Below are 13,274 nucleotides of genomic sequence, written 5' to 3'. Positions count from 1 at the left end.
TTACTCACGCATACACCCCCCAAAACAATTGGAAGTTCTCACAAGAGAACAAAATTGAGAAAGAATAGAGTAACAAAATAAATTCTACACAAAATATTCTTCTTTTTTTTCCTCAACTACAACCAATGCCTATTTTTTAATCTTCTGAAGCAACAAATTTAAGCTCATTGAACTTTTTTTTTCACCTCCTCCATATTCTCTTTCACCACCATCACAAACAGCTTAATTAATCAGCATATATAAGTAATATAATATTCACAAAACGTGCATGAGAAAATTGGATTAATTACCTGATCACATATAATGTCCCATTTTTTCTCATCATCATAATTCTTCAGCAATTTCGCTTTATCCGGTGGTAAATCCATTGATGCCTGCAATTATGAAAGAGTAACAAATTTATTAGGCTCAATTTATAATTCATTTTGAAAGTGAATATAGGAAACAAGAGAAGTGATTTACTACACAGGGTATTCTTTTATATTTCAGTACTCTTCTAGTAATTAATATTTTCATATTTGTATTCATTATCATGTGCAAGCCACTCTACTTAAAAAAAATCAGTCTTTCAGCAATTGTGATTAATGATAAGAAATTTACAATGCCAATAAACTCAGACAACTGATAAGGCAAGAGTCTCTATTAATGAATGATAGTTATTAATTATACCTTTTACTAAGTAACTTGATAAGATAAAATACAATTGTCTATAAACGAAAGTCTTTCTCTTACTTAATCAGATAGTTTTAAATACTTTAAGAAAAAAAAACGAAATACTCTTTTACTGATAAAGAATCTCTTCTTAAAGCATCGAAAGTTTATAGAAAATTTTCAAAATAAATCGTTTGATTTATTTTTTCTGTATTAAATTATGATTATCTTTACTTCCAAATCTGTTGAAGATTTTTTTTATATTCTAATTTTTAAATTTATGAATCTTTATAGTAAATAGCCGTGGAAAAATTCTTTGCGCTTTGGAAACTACAGGGGACACAAACTCAATCTGAACAATTTTTCAGGAATCAAGATTCGATTGTTAAATAACTGTCTTATGCAATACGTTAATAGAGGAAATTGATTAAAATTATGATTTTTTTCTAATATTTAATGAATAATGTATTCTGTCTAAATAATTATGCTTTTTAGAAGATTTTAACACTAAATTCGTTAAATTTTAAATGATTTCAAATAAAATTGCTTTATTGACACTTCAGTGTGAGCAGGAAATACAGTCGACTCTCGCTAGTTCGGTTCTTTTAAGATCGGGCTACTTTTTAATTCGGGAAGAAGTTAGGGTAAGTCTGCCAAATTTCGGAATAGTTGCATGCAAGCGCCAAAGTCTCAAGTTTGAAATATAATATTTTTAATACAAATTGATTTTTTGTGACTTTTTTATAAGGACTGTTGCTTGGAACCTTGTAAACAGTTTATCGTCTTTATTTTCTCTAAAGTCATTCTTAATACATTTTAAAATGAATAAAATGTAGGCATAGCATTGGTGGCCTATTCCGGCCACCTTCATTCTTATAGCTCCTTGCCCTTTCGGAATTCTCCCAATGCCTTTTTCAGATCATCATACTCGTCGAAGCGATATTTTTTTGTTATTTTTTGCAGTGAATAGTCTCTAGAGCATGCAAAAACTAAAAATTAATGAAAATTTGAGGAACAAAAAATGTGACCGGAATTCCAAGCTGGCCGGAATTTGGTACACTTACCCTACATTTGAAAAAAGTTTGTTGTCATTTTTCAAGTTTGATTAGAATTATCAAATTAAGCAAATATGCTCAAAATTGCCATGGTTTGTCTTAGTTATGATGTGATTTTACATTAGTTAGGAGTTTTCACTAAATTTACCATAAATATGAGTATGTAAACTTAGTTTGAGTATGCAGATGAACAAAAAGTCGTTGCATTTCAAACAGTTTGTCGCCCGAATTTTTCTATAATTCGGGTGACATTTCGGTCCCAAATGCCCGAATTTGAGAGAGTCTACTGTATGACAGAACTTTGTGTTTACTTTAGTCTTATTTAGCTGTGGTGCAGGACTATCAATTTTTTCCTCGATATTTTTAGGTGATATCACTAAATATTCATTGAATATTTTGTTGATTCACGTTAGTAATTGGTTCATTTGGCCTGAAGTGTAATCAGCCCTGTGAATTACTTTTCTTGTGAAATATGAACAATTTTGTCAGAGATTCACCAATAGTGAGGTGATATTTCAATTTTAGAAAGGTGATTTTTTTCTTGACATTTTCTTATTTTTTAGCTTTTGTCATGATTAGAATTTATAAATACATAGAAAAAGGAGCATCATCTTTAAAAACGAGATGCAGTGTAAAAAGCTTTAAAATGGTCCCGAAAAGGCCAGGGAATGCGTGAATCGGCGTGTACTTGTTGTACAAGTCAACTATCTTTAATGAGTTATATGGAAAATTTCCGGGCTTCCGGGCCCTTTGGAACATCCGTGGTTCTTTCTCATAAAGAGGAAGAGAACTTGGTAAGTTAGGTTCTTGAAACAAACAACAATGGGCATTCTATTGCTACTGATTAGCTGTCCAAAATTTCAAACACAGTGTCCAAAATTATAAGCAAGGTGTCCAAAATTACAGTCAAATTAATGTCTACATTTTTATTCATTTTCAAACGTATTGATTGATTTTAGAAAGTAAACAAAGCAAAGACGATAAACAGCTTGTCAAGATTCCAAAGAACACTCCCGACCCGAAAAGGAAGAAACAAAAAAGTTGAATTTGTATTGAAATATTGCACTTCAAATTTAGAACATTGGTGCTTATATATACCCTGTCCGAAATAACAAGCAATTTCCCTATGTGAAATATTTTATAAAATCCTTGCTTTCTAGAATCAGCTATTAATCAGTCGCGATAAATTTAACATTAAAAATAATTTTACATTGAAATTAATTTTGAGGTTATGTATGCAAGTGTGTTCAGCAATGAAAATGAATTATCCTGTGATGTATTTGTTGAATAAATGAAGTATATAATAGCGTGGAATTCTCTAATTATGTCTTTTTAAGCTTCTTTAAAACTTTTATTCTAATTCTAGAGAAAAACCCTTGTATTATATTTTCGTGACGTTGAACAAATTCAAAAAATACATCAGGATTAGAAAGAGGACATCTGTCATATTGTCTCCCAATCATCCGGATTACAAAGCGGGCACTGTAATTTTGGTTAGGATAAAATCTTTCGAAGAGGTGAATTTAACACAAAATATAAGGGAATTATGACGAATGCCAAGATGATTTTATCTCCGTTACAAACCACTAGAGGAGATCTTCCAAACTATTACAATTAATCAAAAATGCACCACTGTGCATAATAATTTTTTCTTTATAGGAAAATTTAGTGTTTTGGATAATATCTAAGTCAAATTTAGCTTTTTTGTGTAATGTCTAAGGGAAATGTAGCGTTTTGTGTAATTTTAATGACAAGTTGTGTAATTGTAATTTTAATGTGTAATTTTAATTTGGGGAATTTTAAAGAAAAAAATGTATTTCAGTGTATTTCCAAAACGAAATTTAATATTCTGTATAATTTTAAAGGAAAGCTTAGTGTTTTAGGTAATTTTCGAAGAAAATTTAGTGTTTTTTTTTAAGTTAAAATTGAAATAAAGTGTTTTGGGTAATTTTAAATACAATAATCTTGAGATTTTTTACACAAGATGAAAAATTTTAAGTAATTCATATAATCAAACAACCAAGAAGTATATCGGTACTCAAAATTTTTTTCGGTATTCATTTAATTATGATTTTCTTTTTGATCTGCTTACAGTGTTTTAATAATTTTTAGACAGATCTTAGGAAATTCTGTTTTACATACTTCATACCAAAAATATAACCTTTCTGCTATGATAAAAGAATCAGGTTAAGTAATATAGGAGATAATATAGGGTAAGTGCTCATAATTTTGGACAGTTTCTAAATTTGGACACTTTGAGGGTAAAATTGGACACTAAAAATAAATTGATTAAAATGATGGATTTTTATTCCAATATTTGATGAAAAATGAATTCTATCTAAATATTTGTTCTTTTTGGAAGATTTTGACACTAAATACGTTAAATTTTGAATATGATTTGAGTTGAAATTGTTTTGTTGAAAATTCAGTGTGAGCAATTGCTTACGAGAAATATGACAGAACTTCGTGGCTTACTTCAGTCTTATTTAGTTTTGGTGAAGTACTAACAAAGTTTGTTCGCTGTTTTTGAGTGATATTATTGAATATTCATTGAATATTGTGTTGATTCACATTACTGATGATTTGTACATTTGACCTGAAGTGAGATTTGTCTTGTGAATTATATTTTTCGTGTGAAAAATGGGAAATTTTTTAAGACATTCACCAGTGAGGTGATGATTCTTATTTTGGACAGGTGTTTTTCTCACGAAATTTCGTGAAGTTTTAGCTTTTGTGATGACTAGGTTGGACAAATGCCTGGAGAAACAAAGGAGCATCATCTCTACGAAAGAGATGTAGCGAGAAATGCCTTGAAAGGCTCCAGGAAAGGTCAGGGAATGAGCGAATCTGCACGTACTTGGAGTATTGAAGTCAACTCACTTTAATGAATGATATGGAAAGTTTCCGGGCTTCTGTGACATTCTACGTTTCCCTTACATGAACAGGAAGAGGACTTGGTAAGATTGGTTCATCAAAAGAAGAACAATAGGCATCCTATTGAGGCGGATTAGCTGTCCAAATTTACAGCCAAGTTGGACAAATTAATAAACAAGTTGTCCAAAATAAGAGCCAAGGTCACCTCTACTTATCAATTCATTTTTAAACGTATTAAAACTAATTTTAATAAAAATAAGACGATAAATAGCTTGCTAAGTTTCTAAACAACCCTTCTGAAAAGAGAGTAACAAGAAATGTCAATTAGTATAGAAAATATCGCACTTCAAACTTGGAACTTCGATGCTTATAAGCAGACTGTCCAAAATTATAAGCACTTCCCCTAAGGAGAGTTTCTCGATAATCTGACCTAACATTTTCTACATGAAAATTGTAGTGAATCACCCTGCTATTCACAGAATAGCACATAATGTAAATATACAGATGGAGAGAACCACAAATTAATCCAAATAGAGAAGTAATATTTCATGAGAGAGGGAACTCATGATTGTCGCAACATCTCATGCGAAGTGTGTTTAAATAGACTGAGGGTAGAAAATAGTTGATAGGCCTACATCAACAATATTATCAATTTTGCCGCTGCGTTTGCCATTAGGGATCCCAGCCGTATTATACAGAATACAAAGTCACTCTTTGTTACACAAAACTTCCACATGCTACATGCAAAAAAAAAACAGCAAAACATTGTGTGTATGTTAGAAAATTTATTTGAATTCCCTTTCTATTTAATTGGTAAATTCAACTTTAGCATGCAAATTGGGATAATCGTGGATTCTCTCTCAGCATGTCTTGTAAGTTAAATTTATTATTTTTTCTAGTCTACACCGGCGAAGTAAAAATCCATTTACAAAATTAAAGTGATGGAAGTTTAGAATACTTCCAAATGAGGTCATGAAAAGTATGTGTTTGTGTTAGGAAAAACACCAGCATCTCTTTCACAAATCTATTGAAATTGTTCAATTAGATTTAATTAGTTTTATTTTTAGCGTTATGCCCGAGAGTTGAGAGAAGAAAAAAGATTTTATTTTTCGTTCATTGCCTGTTTTCGGAAAAAATATTGTATATTTAAGAGAGCAACTTTCCCGCAGTCAGACAAAAATTGAAAGGAAAAAAAAGTTGGAATTTCTCCTCCAGAATTGCCGAAAAAAAAACTTTGGCAATTAACATAAACATAACAATGGTCAGGAGCTGGCGTACACTTGTTAAGAGTAAATAATATAAATTTTGGGTCACCGGAAAAAGGAAATGCATTTAAATAGTTAGTAGAATAGGTGTTGTTAGAACTTCACCCATGGACGCAATGAAAGACGAAAAATATTGAACGTGATAGAATGCTAAGTTAAAAACGTAAATGAACACTACCCATTGAAATTTCCAATGAAAGACATTTACGCTTTTTCCCCTTCGTCAACATAATATTTTGCTACCTTATTCTTTTTTTATAGCCTTTCTCACCCATTTCCCTCCTATTTCACTTTCTCACTTCCTAATTACTTTTTCTCTTGTTTATCCATTGTGTCAATCTTAAAAATCAAATATTAACTTTGCATAAATTACTAATTTAATATCCCGCAATGATTATCACAAGTAAGGAATCAGTAATATACGGAATAAAAAATCATAAAATTATTTCACACCTTTTCGTGTGTTTAGTTATGACAATTTTTAAAAATGTAAAAATAAACATATTTATGGAATTAATTTTCATTTTCAATTATCACTGAATTACTTTAAGAAGCTTGAGACTTCATTGAATAACTGAATATTCATTCTTTTTAATTTCAATATTAGTAAAAAAAAGTGAGTAATTCTTCAATATGGAACGCATACAAAATTGATTTCTCTTATATCTCACTCCTGTCAATTAACTTGATGTGTCAATTATTGATACGGTAACTGGTTATTAAAGATCTTCAGTGCTCACAGAAGCAGTTTTATTTGTCTTTATTTTTAATATTTCTGCAAAATTCAAGCAAAAACATTACTTCTTTATGTACATTCGTATAATAATAAATAAAATGGTTCGATTTCAGAGTGAAGATGGTTGGTTGTCATTTGAACTTAAAAACATATAAATTAATTAATATTATAAATTTTATTATGATTATTAAAAGACTTATTTAGAAACATAAGCATCCACTGGTAGAAATGAAAGGATCACCGACGATCCTTTGAAAGTATCCCCGTCTTGACTCTTATTTAACTCCGGAATAAACATTTAAAAACAATGAAAAAGTCATCTTTGGTGTACGCTCAGATAAGCGAAATATGATACGAGAAATAGGTTTACGAAAAAACATAATCTAACGTGATAAATGTGCATAGAAAATTTCAAGATACAGTGATCCTTTCAAAGGATCAATTATAATCCATCCTTTTGAAAAAGATCAAATAATAATCCAATTTGATTCTTTCATTTTTCCAGTGTCCCAGGCTAAAAATAGTAAAAATATTATAAAAAAAGTAGTGTATTTGTTACGAAGGTTACGAGCGTTCAAGTTTGATTGAGACTCAATTTGTGGTGTAATTTTAGGTCAGGAAAATTTCATGAAGTCGAAATTTGAAACCCTTTCTTTCTTACACGTTTTGCGTATGTCTATCTCATTTTTTCGCACTCTTCTTCTTCTTCCAAACGTCACAACAAGCTTCATTTAGCTCAATCGATTTGGAGTATGAAACGCAACGTAAGAAACTAAGGTATCTGAATTTTGATTTCTTGAAATTTTTCTGATCTAAAAGGTGTGCTGGATACGGAGCTGGAGCCATAAGGATCAAAAAACAGTGCTGTTCGCCCATGCAAACAAGTACTATCATAAATTTAATCTTAGGCGAGGACTAAACGATTAATAAACAAATAAACGAAGTCTTATAAAAAAAAAAGATTTGGATAAAAAGCGAATATTTTGCCAGTTTACAGCCGCAGTTGGGTTTCTCCTTATCAGAAAGTGTCCTAGCTAGCCTATGAACTTAGGCAATCTTCAGACTACAGGCTTACTCTATATCCCAAAGCTTTTGAATTGATCAGAAGTATTCCCGTCAAAATCCCGAAAGCCAAAATCTCGAACGCCAAAATTCCGAAGGACTAAAATCCGGAATTCTTAAGTGTCCACTCCCATGATTGTAGCCATGCTTGCTTGAAGCAAAAGAAAATTTTCAGTGTTTCAGTGAATTTAGGCTTTCGGTATTTTGGCTGCCATCGGGTCAGAACCATATCTAAGCCCATTTCTTAATTTTTCTTTAATCAACAATATTGTACTATTTCATGAAATGAAAATGTTTTATATAACATTTAAAAATTGATTTATTAGCCATTTTTGCCAATGTCCTGTAGTCGTAAGAAATTAATCCAGTTTAGTTAGATAAAAATACTTAGATTAAAAAATCAAAATGTCGGATTTTAATATTGACAAGAAAGGACGTTATTTTCAACATGAGAAGTGTTTTCGAGGCTTCTTTTTTTGATGAGTTTCTTTAAGGATTATGGGATGGAATTATACTTATTTCCATCACTGTATAATTGTGATCTTCAGATATATAATCCATTTGACAGTTGTCAACATGGATAGATCATAATATGTATGTAAGGACCTCGACAGACTTGAGGACTAGCCGAGAGATGGCTTAGCGTAATTTTATTAGAAATAATGGTCAAACTACATTTCCATTATTTTCCACTAAGTCGTCTCTCGGCTTAAGTCGTAAGCGTGTCTAGGGCATAAGGGTTGTCGCTGAGTGACTTTTTGAAATAATTTTTTTTTCTCTAGACAAGTTTTACAAATGGTTGGGCTAATCTATTAGTAAATATTTAAAAATTCTTTGGGCTATATCGGCTACACCTACAATTAAATACGGGAAAGTAGATTGAGTCTAGAGTATCAGTTATTAAACAAAAAAAAGTTAAAAAAAAACTTCAGTTAGACGTAAGTCGTGGAGGGGCCTGGTCTAAAATGACCTATCACATAAACTTCTCTGGAAAATAATCCATATCCAGAAATTTCCCTTTCGTGAAATGTATGTTCCTTTTATGATTTTGCTACGTAAAACTCTATCCCTGACGATTAGATTAAAAATTATATTTCAGGTAATCATAAAAAAGAAACACAAGAATGGATGAATAGTAAAAGAATACTCAATTTACAAATTGCTTTGATTATAAGTTTAAGAATAAGTATAGAAAGAAAGAAAATAGCAAATTATGGAGAACTAAAGTGAATGAAAAAGCCTAATGTGATAAAACAGTGATGTAATTCGCTAAATCATACTTGAACTACTCTTCAATATTTTCAACACAACTTTTTTATTTCTTTCAGACCACACATTCACAGTGACTGGAAGTTGCTAATGAGTGCTTATCTTGGCAAATTGTAGAATAGACACACAATCAATGAACTCAACCGAGACTTTCCCTGCTTGTCAATTGTGCTGATGTTTCATTGAGACACTCAATAAATTGGCATTTGAGTGCAATAAAAGTTCTTGTGTTATGAGAAGTGCATTATCTCTTCTTAACCATTTCCGTCGTCAATTAATCATGTTATTTATCACGTCGTTCGGTCAGAAGGTTTTGCAAATCTATCACTCACTTTTCCCCCCTTTCTTTTCTCTTACTCTTCCGTTTCTTTCTCTCTCTCTTCACACTCTCTTTGAAAATGACAGTGATGACGATTATTCTATTTACGAAACCATTATAATGTTATTTCTTAACTCCAGACTGGCGTCATTTCTTCCAATTCTTCACACCGAAAAAAAAAGTTCAAGGGGGTTGCAAATTAATTTTCTCAAGAGTTTAAACTGACAGTGAAAGAGAGGGAAGTGTTATTAATAGTTTGTAATTTGTAATATATTATTTTTTGCTCTTTCTTGGGAAGTATATATAAATGTACAGATAGAGATTGTTGACAAATGATAACCAATAAATTGAAGTGTTGATCTTACTGCTCAATCTCTACAAGACAAGAGCATCATTATAAGCCGTATATTCTTCAATATCTGTACAAAATCTCCATCAGACATTTTTCTTCATCTAATTATCCATTGTGAGATTAACACGCCAAACGGTTAGAGATAGCGACTTGGACTTTTTAGGGAACCCCATTATAAGTTTATCATAGAATCGTTACTTTTCTTAAACAGTGCTACAATCCTGTGCAGGTCTTGGACTGATTTAAGACTTGGCCCTTATGCCGAAAATAGACACAGGCTGATCCTAGAGAATACTCAGCTCGAAAAATTTGGCGGTAAAGTATCAGCTCAAACTATCATACACTGAGGATTTACGATTAAGGATTAGCGTTTTCAGCATAAATTTCTATTAAATTTGCACACTTTGATTGCTGAAAGATTTCTTAAGTGCAATATCAATAGATTTTTCGTACAGAAAGGAGCATTCTGACCTTTCCATTACTCCAATCGCTCCAATCTTAATGCATTTTAAGATTTTACAACATTGCGTACCATTACTCTCCATGTTTTTTAACCCAATTGACATTTCGAAAAGCACCCAAAAACACCCAAAGTGAAGCTTTTTTATTTTCAGTACTACTGGCGCTGATGTCGCCTAATCCCCGTAATTTCACTAGACCTCATGAATTTAGAAGATCAGCCTGATCCTCAAAATTATGGGCTGATTCGTGAGTGTATCGACAACAATCCTCATTTTTCGGGCTGATCCCTAAGCCGCTTCCTGTGTCTATTTTCGGCTTTACGAACCTATTATACGACACAGCACTTCAATTCCGAAACCGCTAGTGAACTGGTGTCCAAGTCCACGCCTTATCGGTCTAATACCGGCTTCAGACTGGAGGTTTAGCCCAGTTCCCGAAGGTCTCAAAAATCTAAATAACAAGCAATTTTATTGATTTTTCAAAATCTAATGGATCTTTTGCCCTTAATATTTAATCCTAAACACCAATTTCCTAAAAAATCATGCTTGATGAGGAATTAGAGGAGTTAAGCCAGATAACTAAGCCTTATGTCTGAAGCCCGTATAACGGAGCCTGGTTCAACCTCATCCGATTAAAATTGCCGAAAATTAGTCCTTATGCCTTTGAAACACTTTTTAGATCGGTATAATTTCATGAAATCAAAATTCGCGTCCCTTTTTTTTCTCAAAAGATTTGCATAAGTATCCCATTCTTTCACAGAGAAAAATTTTGATTCTAAATATAAGAATATATAAGATCCTGGGAACTTAAATTGGACGTGAATCCCCGAGGCGTTTAAGTTTAGAAGCTCTGAGCGAAAGAAATGGGATAGAATCACTAGCTCTTTCAAGTTAAGAGATCGGGAACTTAAGTTCAGCATTAGCTGGAAAATGAAAAATGACTACAGATTTGCAAATTGCAACTAAAACTAAATGATCAAGGATTTAGAATTAGGGCATTGGCATTCATTGGATGGGATTTGAAATTAAATTCCTGGGTGTTTCTGTTTAAGAATTTTCCATTTTTCTGTGTGTTCGATCTCAAAATTGGACTGAACTAAATTTTATTTGGTGTGATGTTCAAAAGAAGAAGAAGAAGAGTGCAAAAAAGTAGGATAGACATCTGCTAAACTTTTAAGGCAGAAAGAGAAGTAAATTTCGACTTTATGAAATTTTCTTGACTAAAAGGTATGCAGAAGACATTATGAAGGCTTTTTTCAAATTTGAGGTTTATCTTCAATAATTTTATTGCAGGCGACATTTCCACAAAATTTCGACTAGAGATGGTACGGCAAGGGTAAAGGTAAATAAACCTTCCGGCGTTATCACACTTGTACATTAAAATTTTAATGTGATTCACATTAATTGTCGATTGTGAGCGTCCAAATATGTTATTTGTGTCTTTAAGTCACTTAATATTTGGGGTTTTTCTATTTATTGATAAAGAAGTGGACTTGGCCTTTAAAAATAAGTTTAAATTTACCTAAAGCATAAATATTTTTCACATTAAAAAATTAAAGAGAAAATCGCATTAATTTTTCGCATTAATACTATAAATCAATTTATATCAAATTTTGCGGGCCAAGTCTACCTTTTTATCAACAAATAGATCAAATTTTGAGTATAAAATGATTCAAACACACAAATTACACATTTGGACTCTCATCAGCGACAATTAATGTGAATCATATTAAAATTTTAATGTGCAAGTGTGATAAGACAGTTCTAACTATTAAAATTCAGTTGTCCTTCTTACAGTTGTTACTATTTATTAATTGATTAAAAATTCCAATTTCGTCCGTTTTAAAATGACCCCATTGCCCCCTCCTGAAGAATTTAATGCAAAAAACAAATGCGGAAAATCAGCAAAACATAAAATCGAAGTCGACATTTACAGCAGTAAGCGAAGTATCTTTCTTCTTGACAAACCTTTTTAACTATAAAGAAGTATTTCCAGGTAATATTTCATTGTATTGAGGGCTACAGAAAATAAAAGTATATTTTTGTCAAAATAGATTTCCCTTTCTTAATTGCATTTTAATGCACAGCAATATGTTTTTTCGCTAATGTCTCCTGAGTTAGTTTTACAAATTTCATGGAATTCTCTTTTCCCTGCAAATTTCGCAAGTTAATATTATGTCTAAATGCTTTTTTTCTGTCATTTTTGATTGATTTTCTGGTTTCTTGACAAGCATTTCGTCAACTTTTTGCAATACATCCATTATATTTTACTCTAAATATTACTGAAATGGTTTTTTTTAATGAAATTTCCATTTATTCAATTGAATTTAGTTTCCAAATGCATTTTATAAATTACACAGACTTGAATTTCCAATTCAACAAGACTTTGGTTGATATTGCCTTTCATCTCTGTCCCCTCTTCAGCATCATTCAATATCATACCCACAGCAGAACTTCATCTTTTAGCTTCTTACACCAAGTTTTAAATATGTGTACAAATGCCACAGAGCAAAAGTGGCACCAAAACGATTGATCACAAAACACCACCCAAGAAAACTGGTTATTAGACAAGAGGCGCGCACAACTTGAGAAAAATCTCCCTCTTTCTCAAAATGCATCTCCTCTTTTTTTTACTTCTATTTTTTCCTCTCAATAATGTGTATTTTGTACTTTTCCTGCCATGAATAATATATAAAAATACGCACTAACACATGATGGAATAAATTCATGAAGGAAAAAAGACCCATAGAGGCGTCACTCCAGAGAATTATTTTCATGCCTTATTTACATAATTTTGAACTCTTTTTTTTATTTTAGAGTATTTATCTCTATGTCATCCTCCTTATTTTTATTTAAAAAACCCATCTTCTTTCCCCACATTCTATTTTTCACCCAATCGCAACTAATATAAGAATCCACAATAAATTGTCACATATGGAAATGTGTGGTGTTGTGAGAAAACCCACATTTCATAATTAAAAGGCGAGACACTTGCCCCCTTAAAATACTTTTTCCTTTACCACAAAATAAAGATAATATTACACGCTCTCTCAAGGGAAATTCAAAGAATTTACTTCATAAAAAAAACTTACTATACATCACAATTGAGACGCTTTCCCATTGTTTGTAATAAAGAAATTCCGTGAAATGCACGACAATTTTTTTTCCATTTTAAACAATCAATAAGCATTGCATCATAATCCCCCCAGTAGTGACTCATTTGAGCTTCA

At 31.6% G+C, this 13,274-nt stretch overlaps 1 protein-coding gene across 1 annotated transcript in view; it reads right to left on the bottom strand.

The window, feature by feature from the left end:
• Positions 1–13,274, bottom strand: part of LOC129803594 (formin-like protein) — a 48,782-nt gene that overhangs the window by 29,675 nt on the left and 5,833 nt on the right. The window contains exon 2 of the mRNA XM_055850285.1: positions 291–374. Within this exon, the coding sequence (XP_055706260.1) occupies positions 291–374 (84 nt within the window). The remainder of the gene's footprint in view (positions 1–290; positions 375–13,274) is intronic.

Source organism: Phlebotomus papatasi, chromosome 2 (genome assembly GCF_024763615.1).
Source record: "Phlebotomus papatasi isolate M1 chromosome 2, Ppap_2.1, whole genome shotgun sequence".
Taxonomy (NCBI): Eukaryota; Metazoa; Arthropoda; class Insecta; order Diptera; family Psychodidae; genus Phlebotomus; species Phlebotomus papatasi.
This window is presented reverse-complemented; position numbering and strand designations above follow the sequence as displayed.